Raw genomic sequence first — 25,227 nt, 5'->3', positions numbered from 1 at the left:
TTGACAACTATAGCCAACACATTAATATTTGCCTTACAATCTTTTCTTTAATAATTTTAATGGTGAATTGCTTTTCACAGCCACTGAGTTAGAATTTTTAACTTAAGAGACTAAGGACAAATGAAAGGATGGATGAGTGGCGTAGAGATCTAAATGAGATCAATCTGCACTAGCCGTCCCTAGGTTAGCAGTGTAAGACTAGAGGGAAGCCAGCTAGTCATCATCATCCACCGCCAACTCTTGGGCTACTCTTTTACCAACGAATAATTGGATTGATCGTGACATTAAACGATCCCATGGCTGAAAGATTGAGCAAGTTTGATGTGACGGCGATTTGAGCCCTCGATTCAGGTCTTTTTAATGTTTGTTAAAAATTTTGCGAAAACCTACATGAGGGCTCTACGATAGCCGTTCCTAATTGGTTGTGTAAGATTAGAGAGAAAAGAGTTATTTATCTCCAATCACCGTCAACTCTTGGGCCACTCTTTTAACAACGAATAATAGGATTGACTGTCACTTTATGACGACCCCATGGCTAAAAGGGCAAGCATGTTTGGTGTGACAAAGATTCGAATCAGCGACCCTCAGATTACGAGTGAAACGCCTTAACCAAATGGTTAATTTTTTAAACTAGATTTAGACAATGCATTCAACATGTTTCTTCTTGATTCAGAGAAGAAATGTCGGGCTGCATGCCCAATCTTGCATAAAATCTGATGGAGGCCGAATCGTTACCTCAAAGTCAAGGATGACAGTATAGTACAATGGAGAACTCACTGCACAGGCCTGATATCAACAGTAGGTTTACTTATTTAAAAACGTGTTAGTTAAAACAGTAACTTTTAAAATCAGAGTAGCTCGTAAACAGTTCATAGCTCAGTAAGTCGTTTAAATTAGTTTTTCTACCATTATTACTCATATTCTTGAAAGTATACGAGAAAGTTTAACCTAAACTAATTTTTGAACGACGATTACAGAAGTAGATTAGCAATGAAACTCACTTGAGCAGGCCTAATCATAAGTAAAGAACTACCTCTATACCAGTTTGTCAAGATTCAACTCCATCTGATATGCTAAAACAAAATTGGCTTTTCACTATTTATTAAAGATTGACATGAATGCTGATATATTGCGATCAGATTTATTGTCTCTTCTCATAATATATAGTTGTTGTTTTATCGGTCATTACAGAAAGTTAATAAAGGATTCCATCTATGTTAGTTATATGAAACTTATGTAATAACATATGAACCACACTATATCTGATATATCCACTGATGAGGAGAATTCTCGTCGTGTACCATAATTCATCAAGACAATTGAAATAACAGTAAACGCAAACTAATGTGGCAGGGGTTTAGTTTAGAGAGAGAAATCAGAAGAATTCTCTCTCCAACTGGGGTGTTCAGGAACGTTGTGGTTCCTCTTTGTCCCCTTTCGTGGAAGGATATTGAATTTAGCTTTTTTTTTCTTTCTTTATAATTTTTAAACTTTTTTTTTTGGGGGGTGAAGAAGTAAAGTTGGTCATACTTAATATTATTCATGAACGAGGCAAAGGTAGCACCGGAGAAAACGGCCAGATCCCGTCCCGAAAGTCAGATGGCATAGTAAATGTGAACATAAACCTAAACGACCCGATTCAGGGCATGGCAATAAAGTTGCCTAGGCTGGGATCTAAAGATCCAATGCCTAAGTTTTTGCTGTGGGGGGAAACGGGAGCGTCCCGAGAAAAAACCCACTTTCACAGGACAGGCGCCGAAAGTTTTACCTGTCCTGTGCCCGAAACCTGAAAAAGAAAATACATGAATTTTGCCCTTTAAGTATTTTGTTGTGTGATTCTTGAAATACGTTGTATGGTGAAATAAATTTGGTTGGTGCACTAGTTAATTTGTAGTGATGCCGTTAGTTTGTTTCTGTATTTGTGTGATATTTCTGTTAATCTATTTCTTAGTGTTGGTAAGTTGCTGATTTGATGTATATACTTTACTGGCGTGAATGACGGTAGACTGAATGCAGATCTTAGTATTCTGTTCTGTTGGACTTGGATTTTCTGGAGTGTGTTATTTGACATATTATATGTGACTTGACATCACGTATACTCTATTAGTGGACGAATGTAAGCCTTGTATATTTGGATAATGGTTGTTGAGGAGCATTTCGAGTGTTGGCTGGTTAGAGTCATTAAGTGTGAAATACGTTTTCCAATTGATGAGTGTATGCTGTTAACATGTTTTTTCCGTGTTAGTTTTGTGTCGAAAATGATGCCAAGGAATGTGATGTTTTTGCTCATGTTAATAGGCGTATTTCCGAGTGATAATTTTACTTTTTCTAGATTTTTTCTTTGTTTTTTTTTAGTTTCCTGAAAAACGTGGTTGCTTGTGTTTGAAACAACTAAACTAAACTAAACTAACGTGGCAGGGGTTCAGTTTAGAGAGAGAGAAATCCGAAGAGTTCTCTCTCCAACTGGGGTGTTCAGGAACTTTGTAGTTCCTCTTCGTCCCCTTTCGTGGATTGTTATTAGGATTAAGTGGTGGTTTTTTTTTATTATTATTATTTTAATAAATTAATTATCGTTATTATTCTTGACTTTTTGGGTGGGGAATATCTCAAAATTGAAACAACAGTTGTTATAACGGTACTTATATAACCAGTTGCTTGAACAATAATTAAACGGGTGTGAACTAGATTAAATTGGCGAGTTAAAATATGTTGTTAATTATATAAGTCATTATGAATCAGAACTACATTTATGGTTTTTATTAACATCAAGCTATATATTTATTTGTTAAACTAACTTGTATATTACTAATACTATTTATTTATTTATATTACTTTAATTAACTTTCATTCTTCAAGCAGAAGAACTGGTGAGTCAATAAGCTAGTCTTATGAAGTTGAAAACTGTATTAAAACTTCGTTCCACTATGCTAGTGAAAGTTTAAAACATTAAAAGCCAATAAATTAGTTGAATGATTCGTAAACACTGAAAGCACTCTTTCCAAGAGAGGAAGCACACAGTCAAACACATAAAAAGTATCAATGAGTGACACCTTTTCCTCGTAGAAACCAGAAACACAAAGAAAACTAATTAATAAAAGTAAGATTACAAGATTTTATTTATGACTGTGCAGTTATAAAATGAAGTATTAGTTTTCATCTCCTGTGTCTACGGCAGGGTATAGAACCCCTGAATATAGTACTGTAAACTTATTGTTATCTCACCGTTAGCTATGCTCTTCAAAACTAGAAATTAACTGGCAAATTAATTAATGTAATTATATGTTAGAATATAACGTGTAATGCATAATTACATTCAGAAATCGATACACGAGAAAACAAATGTTATAATAATTAGCATGCATCAGTTGAATACCATTGTTATTAATAATAACTTGAAAGACGTTCTTGCTTCTCCATTTTTCAACATAGCAATTTTAACGTCAAGTTGTTGTTGTTTAATTGTTGTTGTTTTTTATCTGTACAGTAAAGCGTACTGCAGACTGTTTCTTTCTTTCTTTTATATTTATATATTATATATTCAAGACTGTTTTTTTTTCCTTTTATATATATATATATACTTAATAAATTCATCTTCCAATATTGTTGTTTTCTCTTTTCCATTTAATCGATTTTACGACAATATTTTTTTTGTATATAAATTAAGCAATCAGAATTCAGAATTTAACCACAGCTGAGCAACTTATGTATAACGTACATGAATAACATCAACTCTGATTTATTTGTTACGAACTTATAGATATTTCTCACGACATCCTCAAAGTAACTCCAGTAATGTCCACCGTCACAGTATCGTGCGATATGAATTACTTGCTGTTATTACAGCAAACTTCACGAGCAAGTACGTTGATTTAAGTAAACATAAATATAACCAACAGGGAAAAATCTTGTATTTTTTTAGAAGCAGCTAACTCATCTCCTCGTCATATAAACGAGCATATAGTTAATTTATAAGATTCTTTCTACTGTTCAGCCACCAGAGCAGGATATATTTCACATCTTAAAATTCTGCAATACTCCGTATCTAAGGAGAGTAGAGAGGAGAAATCAAACAAACAAATGGTTGTTATCTGGGAAAAAAAGTTTCCATGCATTTTACGACTCCATAAAGTAATACCCTTTCACAAGATTTACGTGAACTTCAAGTGCATCTATGATTAATTCTATTTTTTGACACAACTTCAACAAAACGCATAAAGTAATTTGAAAAAATATATGTATAAATTTATTTTGACATGTATAACTAGCTTTTTCTCTTCACTCAAGATTTTCTTCGTCTTTCCGTGTTTGTATCACATGAATAAAAATGGAAGTTTCCTCGTATCTAGGGGGAACTAGTCACGTCATAGCGTAAGTTCCCTTAATTTACTTTACCTACAAAAAAAATCTAATTTTTGGAATAACTATTCAGATCAAAGCATGTCTCACGTTGGTTTATACAGTCTTGTCACACGTAATGTTAGTAACATCATTGTCCGTGTACTATAACTTTATCGTTCCAGACAAATCTTGGTACGAGTGCTACGATAATTACATACTAAAGTCAGTTCCATTATTTTAAATTTCATATTCCCGTTTCTTACACGTGCCAAACAGTTGTCTCTCTGTCACTTCACGTCAGAAAACTTCCCCTTTAGTTTTACTTATATGTAACTGGTCTTCTTCAGTCGTCTGTAACAACGTATTTCACACACTGAAACTTGTTGATAACTAATTATACCATAACTTTGCACCATCAAATAATTCTTCCGATACGATCTTGTTACGCACTTTCTGTTATTTTGTGCTTCTTATAAAATCTACTTATAAATATTACTAACTAAATCAAAATAGCGATATTTTATTCTCACTTAGCTATTATAAATCGTTTCGCTAGTGCGACTAATTAGGTCTCCACTAGTCTTCTGTTTTTTCGTTCTCCCTGTGTACAGTGTTGTCAAAAATTAATCAAATATATTATAATATGTTCTGAACTAGAATATCGTAATGTGTTCTGAATTACACATATCGTAATGTGTTCTGAACTAAACATATCGTAATGTGTTCTGAAATACACATATCGTAGTGTGTTTTGAACTAGACGTATCGTAATGTGTTCTGCTATTAAACAAATCCTATAAAATCATTTTAAAAACATATTCTGTTGTTTCCTTTATAATCTTGTTCCTTGCATGACTATACTGATCACACAAATTAAAAAATAATAATTCCGATATTATATGACAAAACACAACTAATTACTGAATAACATCAGTAGCACTCTGAGTTTGTTTTTATGTTTATCAATATGATTTTTAGTGGCGTTTCTTGTCCTTACAAATGTAGTGTGTTCTCAGATAACAGCTTGAACAATAATAGTTAATAATCCCCAGACCACAGCAAAAATATTTAGACGTTTCTATTTGTGGAAAGCATTAAGTTATTCCACTCAATACGCAGACTATATACATTTTTCATGAAGTAGACTTGAGGAGACGTTAATAAGTTTTAACTCTTAAAGTGTGGAGTTGATCGTACTGAAATTAGTGTCTATATCACTCATCACAATATCTGATAAACAGTCAAAAGCACTAAAATTTCCTTTCAACGATAACAGAGTATTGAATTTTTCGAACAATAAGACTTCTGTGTTCTCATCGACACATTTCTAACAGAGAAATCTTTATTTCAAAATGAATTATTTGTTTGTCAAGATTTTGTTGAAAATTAATTGCCCTTATGGAAGACCTATTTTAAGAGATAAAATGTCTAATATACACTAGAAGGATTTCTAAAAGTCATGTTTATCCTATGAGTCTCAGTTGCATAGCAAGGTTGGGAGGTTTGATGTAAGCATGAAATTCAAACATTATTCATGAAATAAGAATGACACATCTTTGAAGATACATGTGATTAGTAAAATACGTTAGAAGCCAATCAGAACATGAGAAATATTGTGAAGCAGGAGAAATCATAGATTGATATACTTTGTCTTCTCATTGTAACCATTTTCAAAGTCTTAAATCTTTCAGTGGTAGGGATGACTGACCAGGCATCAACCAATGAAAACCATAAGAAATAGCTGCAAAACATTACAGAACATTTATTATTGGGTAGTGCGTCCTAGATGTCATGAACATGTTGAAAGTCGTTCTTAGAGTGCAAAGTGAAATCAAAATAGAGCAGTAAAAATAAACTTGCTTTTGAAAAGAGTTTTCATCAACACCAAAACAGCATTTATAAATTTTCTTTGTTTGTCTCGAAGCAAGAGCTCGAATTCTGTGCAATATTTTAAAAGAGATATCGATCTAGTACATTTTGTATCGTCCAAAAATGCCACAAAACGGTTGAACAACCCACTCAACGTTTTATATTAACTAATATTGTACGTTATTTTATCTTTGTACATGCTCATTTAATATCAGTAAAAGTTTTATTCATTCATTTATTTATTACAGCTAAACGTCCAGTAAAAAAAAATTATTTAGAAACCAATTATTAGTAGGGCTGAATATTTTACTCTACCTATTTTTGACGAAGGAAAATATTTTTATTTGTTTGGAATTAAGAAAAAACTAACGATAAGTTGTCTGCGATCTGTTCATTACAGAGATCGAAACCCGGTTTTTAACATTATAAGTTCACAGACATAATGTTGTACCACTGAGGGGGCGGTCAAACAACAACGATAAAAAATAATTTATCCAGTCTTACTTTAAGCATCGAGTTTGATCATGTTTGTGATGTGTGTTTTTTTTCCAATTTATGAATTACATGTCTCGTCGCTAAATAACCGATACCGGAATGAATAGTTCAAAAACTAAAAACAACTAACACGAAATGTCCTGCACAATTAAAGTTGAAACAAAACTTTAATGAACCAAAAACCTTGTCTGGCACTAAAAAATGAATGTTGGATGTTACACTAAGAGCGACCAACCTGCTAAGCCTATTTAGGTATTATCTGAACTCAGTTTGTGTATAATCAAGCTTTCTTTTATTCGAGGCTCTTTTCATCATTGACCCTTGCTAAGATCGAAAAATAATTCAAATGAAGCAACATAGGTTTACCTAGTGTATGCCTGAGTATTCTCAATCCAGTTATTGATTTCAACTTTGTATGTTCTTTCTTACGAGTTAACAATTTTCTTTTAGCAGACCAGAGATTACCTTGTTGACAACAGGAACAAATAAATATGTAAATTACTTTTATTGACTTTAATGCTGGAATAAAGTATTCAAACCTTAAAAAAATTCTATAGGTGACAAGTAAGTAGGTTTAAAAATACATTATGGCTGTGTTTGAAGAAGGATCCTAAAAATAATATTTCTGAACTAAATTTTAATAACGAAAGACTATTTATTCATGTATGGCAAGGTAATACCAACAGAATATTTCGAAACTTTTAATATAGATGATTTGCTGAATCTTCTCTTAGTGAGATACTTATGTAGTATTTCATCAATAATATGAATAAAGAAATATTTTCCTTACTTGTGATTGAATTTTGTTTAAGAAATTAAACAGAAAAGTTTATTATGCCATACTTCACATTGAAGTAATTATTATTATAAATCAGTGTGTCTCTGCATTGTTCATCTTGGGTATCGAAAGCTGGATTGCTGTGTTATGAGGTGACAGATATTCCGTTGTGCCATTATGACTTTATGAGATTATTATTTTGTAGTCCTATGTATGTTTTTTACTTATTCAACAAAACAAAAAGTTTGGCCCTACTTCATAAGAATGCTAAATGTATGAACCACATATTTACAGTAGTAGAACGTTTTAAAAATTGCGGACAGTTTGTTTCTCTTGATAGCACAGGAAAAAAAGATTGGTCAAAGAGAACGCTATCTAGAAACCATTAGCGATACCATCAATTTGATGACAAAGATCGTCTTTAATAATAAACTAACATTCCTCTGTGGAAAAGTTCATGAACTTCGAAACACTGATTTTCGAATACTCATATTATGAGTATTGTGTTTTACTAGATAAATCAAAGCTGTCGTTCATTGTTCATTCATTGGAAGGAAACGTCTTTAAAACTAGAACTTTAGAAAGCAGCAAAAGCGTAGTTGTAGCTTCCAACGTTAGAATCATCCTTCTTTATGGATGTAAGGAAGACTAGAAATCTCCTGTTTAATTTACAATCTTAAGGAATTTGTAGAATAATGTGTACTTTACCTGTGTTTGTAAAATTAAGCAACAATATGTTGCAGAATTAGAGATAAAATAATTCTTCAGTGAAACAATACATTACGTAATTTGTACGAGAAAACTGAGAAAGAAATGTTTATGCAATAATATAGAGATTTTCTTTCGAGGAATTTATGCAAAAAATGAGTGACTTATTTGATGACATTAACAATCTGTACAAAAATGTATAACTTATTTAATGAGATTAACATTTTATTGAAGAACGTGTAACTAACTTATCTACTATAAAAATTTGGGCAAAAATGAGGTTAACAGTCTATGGAAAAATGTATAACTTTCTTGTTCAGGTTAACAGTTTGTAAAAAATTGTAAAATTTACCTTCTGAGATACTTTATGACAATGTACAGTTTATCTGAGGAGGTTAACAGTCTATGTAAAAATTTATAACTCACTTAATGAGGTTAATAGTCTGTAGTAAAATATAAAACTTACCAGTGGGAATTGTGCAAAGACGTGTTTCTTTCTGAAGTAACTATTCAATAATGTATAACTGACCTTCTGAAGAATATATACAATAAAGTTTATATTTTACCTTTGGAGGCAATTTGTACGAATTTAAGATGTAATTAATTTTGGGTTTGTCTGCGTGCGGTTTTTTCTGGCATATTTTAATTGCTTATTCTCTTCATGTTGGTATCCATCTACCTCTACATGTATTTATCTAATTATTAATACTTAGGTCCCGACTGCAAGGTAGAAATAGAGAAAAAGAAATAATTGTTCCTCAAACATTATCTTAAACGAAAATCATCCGAATTAAACTTTATTTTAACTGAAGCAGCATTTATGTGCCCTTGGAATTGAAGAGCAAAGTCATGGAGACTCCTAGTATTCACACATAGTCATCTTTAATTTCAAATTATTGTTCAGGAAAAAGGCACCAATTAGCAGTACCCGCCACCAAAAACGTTTTATATGTCCAAGTCTTTGAACAGAGTAATGACTGCCAGTTGGTGAGAGTGCAGAGAGTGTTTAACATGACTTCTCGAAGCCCTTATTCTTCGATCCGCAGCCAAACACGCTAACCAAAAGAATTAGTATACATCTTGTAACTAATCAATGCTCAGTGTGAACTGAACGTATGTAACGAGTTTCTTTTCGAACGAAAAATCGATAGCAAAAGTAAAACGATTATTCTAAATTTTAAATTAATTTTAGGGAGCCCATGAAAAGGGCATTGTTTTTACTTTGCTTTAAACTACAAATAAATTAACAAGATATTTTAGGAAAGGCTCTTGGACTCTAACCGGAGAACAACAAGACTTATTTTTTTCTAATTTTGCTTTTCCAGGTGGTCTTGACAGAAAATTTGTGAAAAAGTAATATATTTACTAAACTTTGGCGTATACAACAAAAGCAGTTTAGTTTTCTGCACATCAAACTTCATAATCTATTGTTTTTGGATAGTTTTCATTGATCACTGCTGTGAATTTCTCGACAGAGTCGCGAAAATATATCGTTTGTTGTGTCTCGATTTATTCTTTTTCAAGAAAATTTTGTTGAAAGTTTTGTTACGTCTGCATTTGGTACTTTTATCGAAATTCGAATCACGCGCGCGCGAGAGAGTGTGATATCTCGAGAACGATTTCTGTCATGCGAACATTAGAAAATCATTTAAGAAAGTTCAAACTGAATTCTGAAAGATGAAGATGTAGTCTATCCAATAAGCAGGATATTTTGAAAATAATCGCTAGTTAATGTTCCGTTTCTTCTATTATACAACAAGAAAAACACAGTGGATTTATTGCAACAACAAGAATGTTTTAATTATGAATTTCAGAAGCTACTTAATATTTTGGAAAACAAGTTGATGGATATTCAAATCAATTATTTAATAGAATATCCTCAAGAATCCTTACATCTGACAGTGTAAAGTTAATTGAAGTTTTTCTGGTCAACATGAACGAATTCATTTTCTGTAAACAATGTTCAAATAACCAACAAAGCTAGTCCTCGGCGTCTAATATTTTTACACAAATCCGGTGACGAATTATTAAATTCATTAATCCTCACCCATGACATCCGATTTGCTTTTTTAACCATTCTTGTAGACGAATGTCGAAAAATAATGATAACAAAGGTATTTTTAAAACAAAAGAGCGGTACGAGTATTAAAACGTTTAATGTTGTTAGAGTGAATACGAATTTAGAAACCGTTATGACTATCTTGAATAATGTGTATAATGTGATGCTTCACTTAGCGAGTTTATCGAATGGACACTGTTTTTGGTCTAAAGTTAAAAAGAGTTAGAAGTTGAAGTTGATCTCAAATAGATTTAACAAAACATTCTTAATTATAACTACTGTACAAACGTACCCTTTTAACATGTTATTTATTGTAGTTTTTAAATAGCTTAATCGACACAGTTTCCTAAATAATCAAAGAAAGTATCCTATTATGAAAAGTTTTAAACTTATTTGTTGCCAGATATACAGAATATCCATGGTTATGACGTTCACCACGTTAACCTGGCATCATGAAATTCAAGAGAACTATTCTTTCCTGTTGTTATATATAATAGAAAGATTTGGCCCCCCAGTGGGTCAGCGGTATGTCTGCGGACGTATAAAATAACAACAACAGTAGAAAGATTTAACTTGTGTTATCTATAGAGGAGCACAAATTGTTGTGGCTCATCCAGGTTATGTTTACTAACTTACACGAATTTTTATAGTTAAAATGATTAAATTCAGTTACGAAACTGGTAGAGTAGAATATAAGTAGAAATGAAATTCTACACAACGAAGACAAAAACTTTAAAGATGGAGCTCAAATGTGCATTACAATACTAATGAAGTTCAGGCATTCTTAGTTTCTAATTAAATTCACTTATGTTCTTCTATGAATTTCTTTTTCACATAACTGACGCAACAATAGTAAATGCGGTATCAACCGTGCATCTGAAAACAGAAACAAAACAAACGGCTCAAAAAAAAATCTATTTTCATGTACGTTTTACACACTAATTTTTATCTAATAATCGCTGCTTAGGTTTGACCTTGTATTAGGAAAATATAAACCAGGCTATAAGGCTTAGTTAGTGTTTCATTTATAACTTACTGATTACATTAAACTTGAAATAATTTCTATGTAACAAATAGTACAGTGTCTGTTTTATAGGGGATTTTTTGGTAACAAAAAATCACACAAAAATGATGCTTTCAACAGTTGCTGATTTTCAGTTCAATGCCAAGTGGGTTAAGGCATTCGACTCGTAATATGAGAGTCGCGGGTTCGAATCCCGGTCGCACCAAACATGCTCGTTATTTCAGCCGTGGGGGCATTATAATGTTACGGTCAATCCCACTTTTCGTTGGTAAAAGAGTAGCCCAAGAGTTGGCGGTGGATGGTGATGACTAACTACCTTCCCTCTAGTCTTACACTGCAAAATTAGGGACGGCTAGCACAGATAGCCCTCGTGTAGCTTTGTGCGAAATTCAAAAATAAACAAACAAACAGTTCAATGTGATATATACTGGAAGATAAACGAAAGGGAATCTATTGAAAATTGTTCATTCTATACAGTAAAAACGTTTTGTAAATAGGCTAAAACTTGTAAGAATTGTAAAAAATTAAAGTATATTTAGGGTCCTCTTAAACCACTTGTACCTAGCGTCCTTTAAAAGCTTTTTAAGACCTGATGACGATAACTAATAGTCAATTCTAACTGACTAAACAAATTCGCATGAAGAAAATAATGATATTTAGGATTAGTTACAGACCAAACAACACATTTGAGAAGATTGTTTACACTGATGAACGTAATACGTCAAGACAACAACGTACTTGAAGAGGTTGTTTACAATGATGAACGTAATTCATTAAGACAACAACACATTTGAAGAGGTTGTTTACAATGATGAACGTAATTCATTAAGACAACAACACATTTGAAGAGGTTGTTTACAATGATGAACGTAATTCATTAAGACAACAACACATTTGAAGAGGTTGTTTACAATGATGAACGTAATTCATTAACACAACAACGTATTTGAAGAGGTTATTTACAATGATGAACGTAATCCATCATTTGTTATGCGACTCACCTTTCTTTGTTTCATCCCAATTTTCAGTTTACAAGTTTAATGAGCTTCTGCTTGCATGTTCTCTCTTCAGCTTTTCTAATTCTTTATTCACCAGTTTTTAATGTATAAATATATAACAGTATATTTTTCTATGGAAGCACATTATGCTAATATAATGATAAGGCAACCTAAGACTTCTAAGCATAATGAAGTGGTTTATGTTTGTTGATAGTTAGCTTTCATTAATGTGAAAGTTCCATATGTATACATGTACAGAGATAAATGCAGATAATTTAATCAGTGTTTAAAACAATTGATATTAAATAAAACTGTTCTTAACTTAAAGCGACGTCTATCAATATACTAAGGAGATCAAAAATGTGATTTTACTATCACCGAACAACACACTTTCTTATACACAATCATAGCTCGTACTAGTGTGACAAATTGTCTATACAATACACACGCATAGTTAGGAATAAGATAAAGCCTTGTCGTATACTCTCTACAGCATTTTGTACAGTCTAATTCTGTATGTTTATATGGTCTGTAACATTTTCAAAACAAGACTCAAAGCTCGAGCACTTTCAAAGTTGGCTGTTCTTCTTCTTCTGAATATCCAAGTGTTTTAAAGTGCTCGAGTTTTGAGTCTCGTTTTGAAAATGTTACAACTTTTGTAGGTGTTCCTATGTTGTAATTACTTAACCTGAATGTGCAAGAAAGAGTGTAACAAAACATGACGCCCACTTCCAACAGTACTGATGTCAGCTGGCTTGTAATTCTAAGGGATGACTTCATGAGCTAAATATTACATACGTGCTAAACTGTTCGTGAAGTACTTATTTAATTTGTCATGTTTAACTCTTGTTTTTTAACATACAACTGCTAATCAAAACTTGAAAACACTTCGCATAGCAGAAGTCGATAGTGTAATCCAAACGTGTTAACTTTGATTGAAATCATTTGAATATTTTTAACCGTACTGCACTGGGTATCAAAACCACACGAGCAAGTTTGCGCTCGCTAGCTCATGCGTAAGCAAGTGGCTCGAGGCAAAAATACGAAGAAATGTGTTCAACACGCTAGCTTGTTAGTTGTACTTCGTTGTAGATGTATGTGTTGTCAAACAGTATGAACAAATATCATGTTTTCATCGGGTACAAATATAAAGCATTTTAACATACTTTTCCTAAGGATAGAAATCTGTTTTTTCAAAATATCAATATTTTTTTATTTGCATTCAGAAATAATGTAGAGATGATCCTAATTCTAAAATACAATCACGTTTAACTTTAGTTTGTTTGTAAAAGTGGAAGACAAAAGATTGTTTATTTTTGAACATCTCGCAATGTTACACGAAAGCTATCTGTGCTAGCCATCCCTAATTTAGCACTGTAAGACTAGAGAAAAGGCTAGACCATCCACCGCCAACTCTTGGACTACTTTTACCAACAAATAGTGGGACTGACTGTCACATTATAACGCCTCCACAGCTGAAAGAGCGAGCATGTTTGATGCGACCGGGATTCGAACGTGAGACCCTCAAATAACGAGTCGAATGCCTCAACCCATCTGGCTATGCCGGGCATGCAGACAAAAGTATTTAGAATTGGGATAGTTATGTCATACCAGCTGTGGAGGGGACAGATGGGCTAATTTACTCCCAAGAAGGGTTAGATTATGTTTATATGTTTATTTGGAATTAAGCATCAAGCTACACAACCTGTGCTCTGTTGTCCACAGACATGCTGATGTGCTACTGGGTGAATTGGTATGGGAGTGGGACAAAACGTTTAGAGGAACCTGACAAAAATATATTTTCTACCCTTTTACTGTACATGCTGTCCGTTTACAGGGTAATCCAATCCTGGGAGACATAGTATTATATTTTCACTTCAGAAAATCCCGTAGGAATTTGACCCTTCCAAGTAAGTTTAAAAAACTTGTATTGATTGTACAATGATCACACGATGTTATTTATCATTTTAGTCTTTGTTTTCGTCGTTTCAATTCGTTAGCTGAAGTACGTATATATATTTACATAAATGTTTTCTTTTTCCAATACGAAATAAAGACAGCTTCCTACTGCTTACACATATTAATGAGAAATGTACTGCTTTAGTTAACATGAGAAGACCTAAAACTTTATTGTATGAAATAATGATATATATATATATAAGACGTATCATTAAAATGTCTTATTCGAATCACTTGCCATCTTTCCTATATGGATCTAATAAGACAACTATAATATTGGTTGATAAAAGAAATCTTATTATTGTTGTGGTTCACTTGAAAAATTGTTTGAATTTATGAAATAACAAAAACGGAAATGAAAAACGAACTATGAACAACACTATTCTGATGTGATAACAATCTAGAAGCGTAAGGCGTGCGACTCGTAATCCGAGGGTCGCGGGTTCGCGCCCGCGTCGCGCTAAACATGCTCACCCTCCCAGCCGTGGGGGTGTATAATGTGACGGTCAATCCCACTATTCGTTGGTAAAAGAGTAGCCCAAGAGTTGGCGGTGGGTGGTGATGACTAGCTGCCTTCCCTCTAGTCTTACACTGCTAAATTAGGGACGGCTAGCACAGATAGCCCTCGAGTAGCTTTGTGCGAAATTCCCAAACAAACAAACAAACAATCTAGAAAAGATAATTTGATTGCGTTACACATAATTAACCTCCTTACAATAATAGTTACCATCGTTATTCACAACAATAGCCGTTAGGAACAAAATCTAAATAGATTACTTTTGGTACGATGTGTTACTATTGTTATTCACAACAATAATAAGATTCAAACAGATTAATTTTGGTACAGTATTTTACTATTGTTATATACAATAATAATAATATCTAAACCGATTACTTCTGTTACGATGTGTTACTACTGTTATTCACAACAGTAACAAGATCTAAACACATTAATTCTGGTACAATATTTCACTGTTGTTATCTAAACAGGTTACTTCTGGTACGATGTATTACTATTGTTATTCACAACAATAGCAAGATCTAAACAGATTAATTCTGGTACAATAATTCACTATTGTTATATACAACAACAATAAGATCTAAACAGATTACTTCTGGTACGATGTGTTACTACTGTTATTCACAACAGTAACAAGATCTAAACATATTACTTCTGGTACAATAATTCACTATTGTTATATACAATAATAATAAGATCTAAACAGATTACTTCTAGTACAATATTTCACTATTGTTATTCACAACAATAACAAGACCTAAACAGATTACTTATGGTACGAGTGCCCGTGTATTAAATACAAAAGGCTGCTTATTGGCTTATAGTATAACTGTGTAAGAAACAAATACGAAAAAATCTAATTTTCATATTAAAATTACATAGTAAATAGAGATTTATTAACCATTTATTATACGTGTTTGTCTTTTAATCAAAGTATTTGATTAGATATCTTTCAGCTAAAATTACTGCATTTCTTTTTTCGTTTCTTTTCTTCTAAAAGATTAAAAAACATTATTATATCAAATTTCAGGCTCAATCGTTGCCATGATTACGAGTCTATGCGATTATCTAAGTCTAATAATTAATGAGTAAAATTATAAAATCAATAATTAGCAATTGGTTATACCGCATGCTACTAATGATGACAATTATTGAGATCCGATTGCCACAACTTTGCCGAAAGTACTTGATTTTGGGCTTACAAGATCTCTTTGAATTTTAATACACACACAAATAGTATTTTCTGTGTATACGAACAGTAATGACATAACACTTTCTCTCATTACATCAAACTCAGTCAAGCTTTTACATCTATCGTCAGATTATATTTCTCGAAATTATTCTCTGTAAGATAAAAATTATCAAAAGTGACACACGATTGTTTGTTTGTTTTTTTATTTCGCGCAAAGCTACACAAGAGCTATCTGTTCTAGCAGTCCCTAAGTTAGCAATGTTTGTTTGTTTGTTTTGGTTTTATGGGGGAAGCTACACGAGGAGTATATAGGCTAGCCGTCCCTAATATAGCAGTGTAAGACTAAAGGGAAGGCAGCTAATCATCACCACCCACCGCCAACTCTTGGGCTACTCTTTTACCAACGAATAATGGGATTGATCGTCACATTATAATGCCCCCACAGCTGAAAGGGAGAGCATGTTTAGTGTGACGGGCGGGTGGCGTATTAACCTTTTAGGAAAGTAACTCATTAATGTGTATTTTCTTAAAGTAAATGAAAAACTTTCACATTAATAGGCTTGGCATGGCCAGGTGGTTAAAGCACTCGACTTGTAATCTAAGGATTGCGGTTTCGAGTCCCCCTCACACCAAATATGCTCGTTCTTTCAGTCAGGGTGATCTATAATGTAACGGTTAATCCCTTTATTCGTTGTTCAAGGAGTTGCTCAAAAGTTAGCGGTGGGCGGTGATGACTAGTTGCCTTCCCTCTAGTCTTACACTGCTAAATTAATGATGGCTAGCGCAGATAGCCCTTGTGTACCTTTGCGCGAAATTCAAAACAAAACAAACCAATCACATTAAAAAAAATAAACATAATCCAAAAGGATCTAAATAAATCAATCCGTTCATAGCAAGCCTCTAGGGAAACTATTACATTTTAGTTGTTTGTATTTCGAACAAATATGACGACCAAATGGTAGTGAAAGATGAAAACAAGAAATTTTGATGAATTTATTGTGATATATTTCTTGGCGTTTATTCTCGTAAAAAAACGTATTTTATCAGTTACAAAAAGTATATGAAAACAGCAACGTTGTAAAAGTTTGTGTTCAGTTTATATATGTGTGCCTATGAAACCACTTCTACCTCCCCTCTTGTCAAACTACTCTCAAACCTAACGTGATTGTATTACACAGTTTTCGTGTTCTAGCAGAAACTGAATTATCAGAACTTTCTTGTAAGATTTGACAATTTCCTGTTTCGTTATTTTGTGTTGTATTATTATTGCAAAGTCATCCATAAGAATGGGAAATTAAATATATATATTGACTCTAAACATCTGCACAATCGGTTAATGGACGTCGCTAAGATTTTCTTAAGGATATTTCGTTTCTGTTTCTGGGGCATCTTTCTTAGATATGTGTTTGTGTGTGTGTATATATATACATTTTTATAAGTACAACTGCACGTGTTATGATTAGAAATCGATGATGCATGTTACGTTGGGATAGATATTCATGCAGTTTTAAATAGTAGGTTGAATAATTTTTCTGTTGTTCCTTAACTGAAGTTTAGGTTTATGTCGCAATTATAATTATATAATTCTCTTTCGAATAACTGTCTTGTACATTTTGTAATATAAGGTATGCATTCTGTCATTTTAAATACTTCAACTGTATGGAACTATGTACGAGTACATAGAAAGGAATAAACGGCCACAGTTTTTCTCATGCGCATTGCAAAAAAAAAACAAAGGATTTATCATGACCAGAACGTGATTTTACAGCATGACCAGTGTGGTCCAGAACGGTGCTGTACTTGTTTATCCAAACTGAACTGCTGGCTGTTCAGTACGTTTTAATGCATTATGGTTGTATTAAGTCGTATGATTGTATGCTGTTACTTTTAACTTGCAAGTAGATACGACAATTTGTTGAAATTACGTTTACTTTTGGTCGTTTGCGCTCCATAATCCACCTACAGCTGTCGAAACCCCTGCATTACGAAATATTTCTGAAATAACTAAGTTCTCTGAAGATTTAACATTAAGAGAAAATAATCATATGTCAATCTCTACGAAAAATACTTATTTGTTACCAAAATACCGCGTTTTCGTATAAGGAAAATGAAGCAAATTATTCATACATACACTGCTGGCCAAAATCTTAAGAAAAATGAACATAAAGAAAAAATATGCATTTTGCGTTGCCAAACTCAACCACTTATTTGAGTAGAGCTTCTAAAGATGAAAATAAGAAAAGGGAAAATAAAAATAAAATCTTTTTAGGCATTTAATAAGGAAAATGTGAACACTATGAAATTAGCCTAAATATTAACTGGTCAAAAGGTTAAGACCATACTGAAACGAAGCGTTAATCGGTAAACACATAACGAAATTCAGTTATTTGTGTTCAAGCGTTAGCGTTGTTAACTTCTCCCACTGACATCTCCTGTGTTACATTGGGCAAAGGCTAAAAGGGTGACGGAGTTTGAACGTGGCAGAATTGTCGAGCTGCAAAAGCAAGGTCTCTCTCAACGTGCCATCGCTGGTGGGATTGGGCGTAGGAAAACTGCTGTTGCAAATTTCTTAAAAGACCCTGAAGGATACGGAACGAGAATTTCAAGTGGTTGACCCAAGAAAATATCGCCGGCGTTGAGCAGGAGGATTTGATGGGTTGTCCGACAAAACACCAGCCGATCGTCGAACCAGATTAAGGCCCCTACGGACGCAGAATGCAGCTCAAGAACAATAAGACGGCATCTATGAGAGAAAAGCTTTAAAAACCGTAAGCGTCTTCAAAGCCACGCCTCCTTCCACACCACGAAACACCTTGCTTAAACATTGCTGAGAAGCACCAAACATGGAACGTAGAAAAGTGGATGAAGGTTTTGTTCTCTGATGAGAAAACATTTAACTTGGATGGTCCAGATGGCTTCCAACGCTACTGGCACGATAGGGATATCCCACCGGAGACATTTTCTACACGATACAGTTGAGGAGGTTCTATCATGATCTGGGGTGCTTTCTCCTTCCATGGAACAATGGAGCTTCAGGTTATATAGGGGCGTCAAACAGCAGCTGGCTACATTGGCATGTTGGAGAAAGCATCCTTATTGACTGAGGGTTCTCGCTTGTGTGGAAATAACTGTATCTTTCAGCAGTACATGCTGCAATCCACAATGCTCGTAGAACAAAGGACTTTTTATGGCGAATAACGTTATCCTTTTGGACCATCTACCGTGTTCGCCCGAACTGAGCCCCATTGAAAATGTTTCGGGGTGGATAGCAAGGGAAGTCTATAAAAATGGACCTCAATTCAAAAGAGTGCATGATCTTCGTGAAGCCATCGTCACCACTTAAAATAACATTCAGCCAGCCTTCTTCAAACTCTTATATCGACCATGCCAAAGCGAATGTTTGCAGTTATTCGCAATGACGGCCGTGGAACTCACTGCTGAGACCTCTTGCTGGGCATTTCGTACCCTGTTTAGAACTTCTTTTTGGTGTAGTCTTAAACGTTTGACCAGCTAGTATTTAGGCTAATTTCATGGTGTTCACATATTCTTTATTAAGTGTTAAAAGCTTTTTTTTATTTTTTTATTTTCATCTTTCAAAGCTCTACTCAAATAAGTGGTTGAGTCCAACAACACAAAATGCAAATTTTTTTATGTTCATTGGCCTTAAGATTTTGGCCAGCAGTGATATGGGATAGATTTTATCATTTTATAGAATTTGATCCAAAATAGTTTTTGTATTAAATAATGAGATATAAACAAGTTGTTCTACTATGCAATGATATATAAAAAAGTTGTTCTACTATGCAATGATATATAAAAAGTTGTTCTATTATGTACTGAAGTATAAACAAACTGTTCTCTTACGTAATGATATATAAACAAGTTGTTCTATTATGTAATGATATATAAACAAGTTGTTCTATTATGTAATTAGACATAAACAAGTTATTCTATTATGTAATGAGACATAAACAAGTTATTCTATTATGTATTAAGATATAAACCACTGATATAATTTTACGAATGTAATACAGATCCAGTTTTAGAAAATTTCAAGAGAACATTTAGTTTGTTTTTTCTTGATTTAATGTTTGCCACAAAGTTACATAATAGTCTATTTGCAATATGCTCACCACGAGAATCAAAATTATGTTTTTAGCGTTAAAAGGTGGAGGAATCTCAGGTAAGTGGAAAAACCAACGTCAATGGAACAAGTAAAGCAGAATTTAACGTCAAACTACTGGATTTGTAACAATCTGGTACAACAGAAGAGAAAATTAAAAAATATATTGTAGTACATTTTAGAGTCACTTACGCGTGTTCCCAGCCCAGGTTTGACGAATGAACCGCAGTAGCCGTTGGTAAAAGGAAAAGATTGAAAATATCGCCCCCATCGGACACCAGACGAGAAGCTGGTCGTCTTGGAACTCGTTTAACGTGTTCTTAGGATTACAGAAACCATGCTTGTCTCTCTGATCCACCTCAGTCATCTAGTTATGGATCTGCCACTTGAGAATGTCGTGTTGAATCCCACCAACAATTGTCGGGCGGGATTAGAGCTACGTGAAAATCCATCATTTGAAAAAGAAATCTGTATTTGTTTGTTTTTTTTACATAACATTTCTTATGATTTAATGAAAACATGTTCAGCATTGTTAAACTCTTAATGAGAATAATGGGCATTCGATTATAACAAATATGCTGTTGTTTGTTGTTTAATGAATAAATATAACAATACTAAAAATTATAATAAAGAGTCAAACGTTGTTTAAAGAACTACTTTTATCAGGAACAAAATGAAAAATGGAGTATTGTATGTGTGTGTATTATACACATATATAAAATAGAAATAAAATTAAGAAAATTATAAATACTATTTTATTTTGTTCCAAAACTTTTATATCAAAACTATTGTAGTAATTCTGAACACAATGAAGTACTAATAAAGAGCAAAATTTACAAAATGCTAACTAGTCTTACTTAGCCTAAACAATAATAAAGTCAGTGAATACTGCTTTTTGAATCTGAACCAGATCTCTGAACGAACATACACAAAAGCCATATTTACCTAATGATAATGAAAATTATATTTGAATATTTGTTAAACACAAAGGTACGATAAACAACAATTTCTACTCCTTATGTTTCCTTCGAAGATTTCCCTGAAATTATTCATAGTTCTCTAAAACAGTATATTTATACTTTGATGAAAAACTTACCTTTAGTTAGAAAAATCCCTTAAAGACCATAATGAATATTTAATATAAAAAATAAAATACACGAACTTATGTAACACCAGCTGAGCAATGGCATTCTATAGGGGAAAAATATTTGGTTTTGTGTAAATCATTTTTCAAAAAAATAATCTAGCTTGTCTAACTAAACAAAATACTAGCAAGTGTAACACCGGCTGAGCTATGGTTTCTATCCGTGAAAAGTTTGGCTTTATGTGAATGATTTTTTTGTTTCACAAAAATGTCCAATATTTTCACATGCAATCTAAAGAAAATAAATGTTTCCATATCTAAACGAATACCCTTATTATTCAAAGTTATCTCAACTTATTCAATTTAATCTGTATTTTTATAGAACTATCTTCTTTCGACGTTCTTTTGTCACTTATCACACTTTAACAATAATGTAGGATGAACAAAAATTATCAAAAAATGAATCATGTATGTTCTTTTTATGTGAACTCAGCTGATAGCCAGATGTGGCTGTTCTATGAGAAAACACATACACTCTTTTTATGTTCAAAAATTAATCATTCTTGAGCATTTTAACGGGATCTCATTCATGACAAGAAATCGTAAAAAATAATCCAAATCAAAAAAGTAAAAATATGCAATTAATATTTAGTTTTCGGTAAACTCAAAAATTATGGCAACGATTCATTTACTGGATCATTTGTAATGAATAAAGCGATGAATTTTGTAACCAGTTACTGCGTAGTGTTAACAACTAGTACCGAGATTTGGAGTTAATAATCAATACGGAGACTAAGAATTAAAACTACTATTTCTATAATCAGTAAGAACGAGTGTTTACGTTAAGTACTTCAACTAGTTTCTACCATGTGTTCTGTTTTTATATCACTCGGGATACGTTATTTGGATGAAATTACATAAATAAACGATATTTTAATCTTTCTTTCATAGGGCCAAGCGTGCGACTCGTAATCTGAGGGTCGAGGGTTTGCATCCCCGTTGCGCCAAACATGCTTGCCTTTCAGCCGTGGGGGCGTTATAATTTAACTGTCAATCCCACTATTCGTTGGTAAAAGAGTAGCCCAAGAGTTGGCGGTGCGTGATGATGACTAGCTGCCTTCGCTTACACTACTGAATGAGAGACGGCTAGCACAGATAGCCCTAGAGTAGCTTTGTGCGAAATTAAGAAACAAACAAATAAGCATTGATAAGCATAAAACTGCATAATGAGCTATCGGTGCTGTTTCCACCACGGGTATTGAAACCCAGTTTTCAGCATTATAAGCCCTCAAACTTACCGTAGAGCCACCACTGAGAGGAGGGGGGCTTTTATACAATGATTAAGTTAAAGCTACCTTGGGAAATAGACAATATATTAAGTCACGCATCGTTACTTGAAGGCCGTTTCTATAAACATTTTAGCTACGTAAACCACAACATATGTGAATAATTTTGTTTTCAATTACTAGTTTAACTAACTTATATTACCAGCAAGCTCCACCACTGATAAACATGACGAAGATTTTCCGATGACGTATATTGGCTGTGTTAGTAATTACCTAAAGTTAACCATATTTCTAGAAGTAAACATGTTTGTATTAAATCTTTCTTCCTACGGTAAACCATGTTATATCACTGTATATTATACAAGAAATCTAAATTATTTTGTTCTTACTAATGTTTTACTACACATTAAGAAAGGCTTTAGAAAGCACGAGGAGATCAATTACTTTTGTTATTGGTTACTTAGTTTCATTGCATTCTAAACATGACTGAACATGAAGTCTGTCCTATTGAAATGTCTGGAATTAATAAAACCCCAAACCCGACCTTAAGCATATCTCCCCTTATTTTCTCATTTTCACGTTTCCTCCTTTATCGAATTTCCATCTTTCCATTCGATTTACGCGCACATATAGAGATTACTGACAAAAGTGGCTTGTTCGTCGATGGAACTTTTCTAATGAAAAATAGCCAACGATTTCATTGTAGCAAAGACAGAGCGCTGCACGTGGTAGTAAATATACAGCCAATTAAGGCCAGCCGTAACTGTTTCAAATCAAGCCTATTTTATCATATTATTTGTGCGTTAAGCATAGGCTTTGAATAGTTAAATGAAATTTTGCACATATCTTAAAATTTAGTTGTTAACGTGTCAGAAAAGTACATTTATGAAGACGTGTTACTTTCAAATAAATATGTTTAAGAAAGAAATGTAATGATAAGTTTTTCTTACAAGCAAAACCAAAATTTTAACCATGAGAGGTTTTTACAAAAGATTGTTTAAAATGCAACAATAAATAATGAGTAATACTGTAGTTACAATAATTATACTTGTAAAAAATAACATTATAGGACTTCACTGTGTTATTGTAATTCAAACATTCTCACACATTCAATGTTATAGAGCTTCAGTATGGTATTGTAGTTGCATGATTTATACTTACTTGAAATAGCATTATAAGACTTCTGTTTGACAGTGTAATCAAAATTCTTGGTACTATATTACAGTGGAGCGCCATTAAGCCGCGGACCAGTAAACCGCGAAATCGCTTAAACCGCTGTAGCAAGTCTTGTCCCAACATTTTGATGTATTAAATCTACTACCTGGGTTTTTATAGTTTCTCACACTCTCCTTGTCTTTATAACTTCAAGGGGATATTTAAAAAGGATTTGCTTTAATTTGGGAAATAAATAAAATATATTACAATAGAAATCGACCGTTAATCTACCTTATCTGCTCTCTATGTCAGTTAATAAATTCGGTATTAAAAATTTAATAATTTATGCAACTGCGCAATATTGCTACCACGAGATTTAAAATGGCGGCCCGCATGTAACACGGGAAGACGAAATTTTACAGGGAAAAGCGAACCATCGCAATGCATTGGTCGTTTGTGTTAAAACGGCACTTGTCAATTGTACCTGAATAGTCTATACATTAACATTATAATGATCACGCAATGGCCCGGATGAGGCTCCTCGGCGGAGCTGTTGGCGACTTCGGCTTTTCAGTCCAAAGGTTTAAGCCGCGGTTAAGCAGGTTGACCCCCCAAATACCGCGGCTTAACGGCGCTCCACTGTATATTACAACCTCTCAGTACTGTTATAAATAAATATTGAGAGGTTCTAGTATAATATTGTACCTAGAATAGTTACACTTATTTAAAACTGTGTGTTACGAGATTTAATTGTGATATTATATTTCGAATATGGCACAGCGGTATGTCTGCGGCCTTATAACACTAGAATCCGGGTTTCGATACCCGTCGTGGGCGGATCATAAATAACCTTTTGTGTAACTTTGTGCTTTATAACAAACAAATAATTTCGAATATTTATACGCTACATTAAATATAATAATGGAGGCAACTACTGGTAGTTACTGGGTTTGTATTTACATAGAAGAGATGAAAGAGGAAACTAGTTTAATCCATTAGGATAATAAAACTATCGAAAAGAACTGTCGAACACAATCTTACACCAACAAAAAATACTACAAGGACTGTAATAGTCTATGAATGTGTGTGTGTATACAGTATTATATACACGTTGTCGATCAAGAAAGATCAGTCCTCAATGATTTGTGAAAAATGGTGTTGTTCTTCTATAGTAATGATTAACACTATTTATTATGTATTAAAATTATTTATTACAGAATCTACTACTAGATGTTAAAATTAAAGTTAGTGAAACATGTGTTACATGTGTGTAGAAAGATTGCAACTCATGTATTTTGAGGTTATGTACCCAACCTCTCCATGCGATTTTACCTTAAGATTGTGCTTGAATTACTATTTAAAGAAATGGTAATGAAAATACACATTTTAAGCATATAATGAGACCAGAAATATAATCCAAACCAAAAATATGGAGTGATATTTTACGAATTTTACTGCATTGTTAATAATGTTTTACTCTCTAGCTCAACTCTCTTAAAGTATTCAAAAGTAAGAGTAATACTAGGGTGGGTTGAAGTCCAATAACTCGGCCATATTGAACCCTCGAAAAGAAAGTATATTCTTAAGCCTCAAGTAAATAGATAGCATATAGCTCTGTTCAAGAAACATGAGGCACTGA

At 33.2% G+C, this 25,227-nt stretch overlaps 1 protein-coding gene across 4 annotated transcripts in view; it reads right to left on the bottom strand.

The window, feature by feature from the left end:
* Positions 1 to 25,227, bottom strand: part of LOC143229631 (Kv channel-interacting protein 4-like) — a 94,094-nt gene that overhangs the window by 23,424 nt on the left and 45,443 nt on the right. For 3 of the 4 annotated variants that reach the window (XM_076462226.1, XM_076462225.1, XM_076462224.1), the window contains one exon: positions 20,256 to 20,499. The exons of the other annotated variant lie outside the window; for it this stretch is intronic. In XM_076462226.1, the coding sequence (XP_076318341.1) occupies positions 20,256 to 20,430 (175 nt within the window). In that variant the 5' untranslated portion in view covers positions 20,431 to 20,499. The remainder of the gene's footprint in view (positions 1 to 20,255; positions 20,500 to 25,227) is intronic. 4 annotated transcript variants of the gene reach the window in all.

This window comes from Tachypleus tridentatus, chromosome 10 (genome assembly GCF_004210375.1).
Source record: "Tachypleus tridentatus isolate NWPU-2018 chromosome 10, ASM421037v1, whole genome shotgun sequence".
Lineage (NCBI taxonomy): Eukaryota > Metazoa > Arthropoda > Merostomata > Xiphosura > Limulidae > Tachypleus > Tachypleus tridentatus.
The sequence above is the reverse complement of the archived record's forward strand: the minus strand, read 5'-3'. Positions and strand labels throughout refer to the sequence as shown.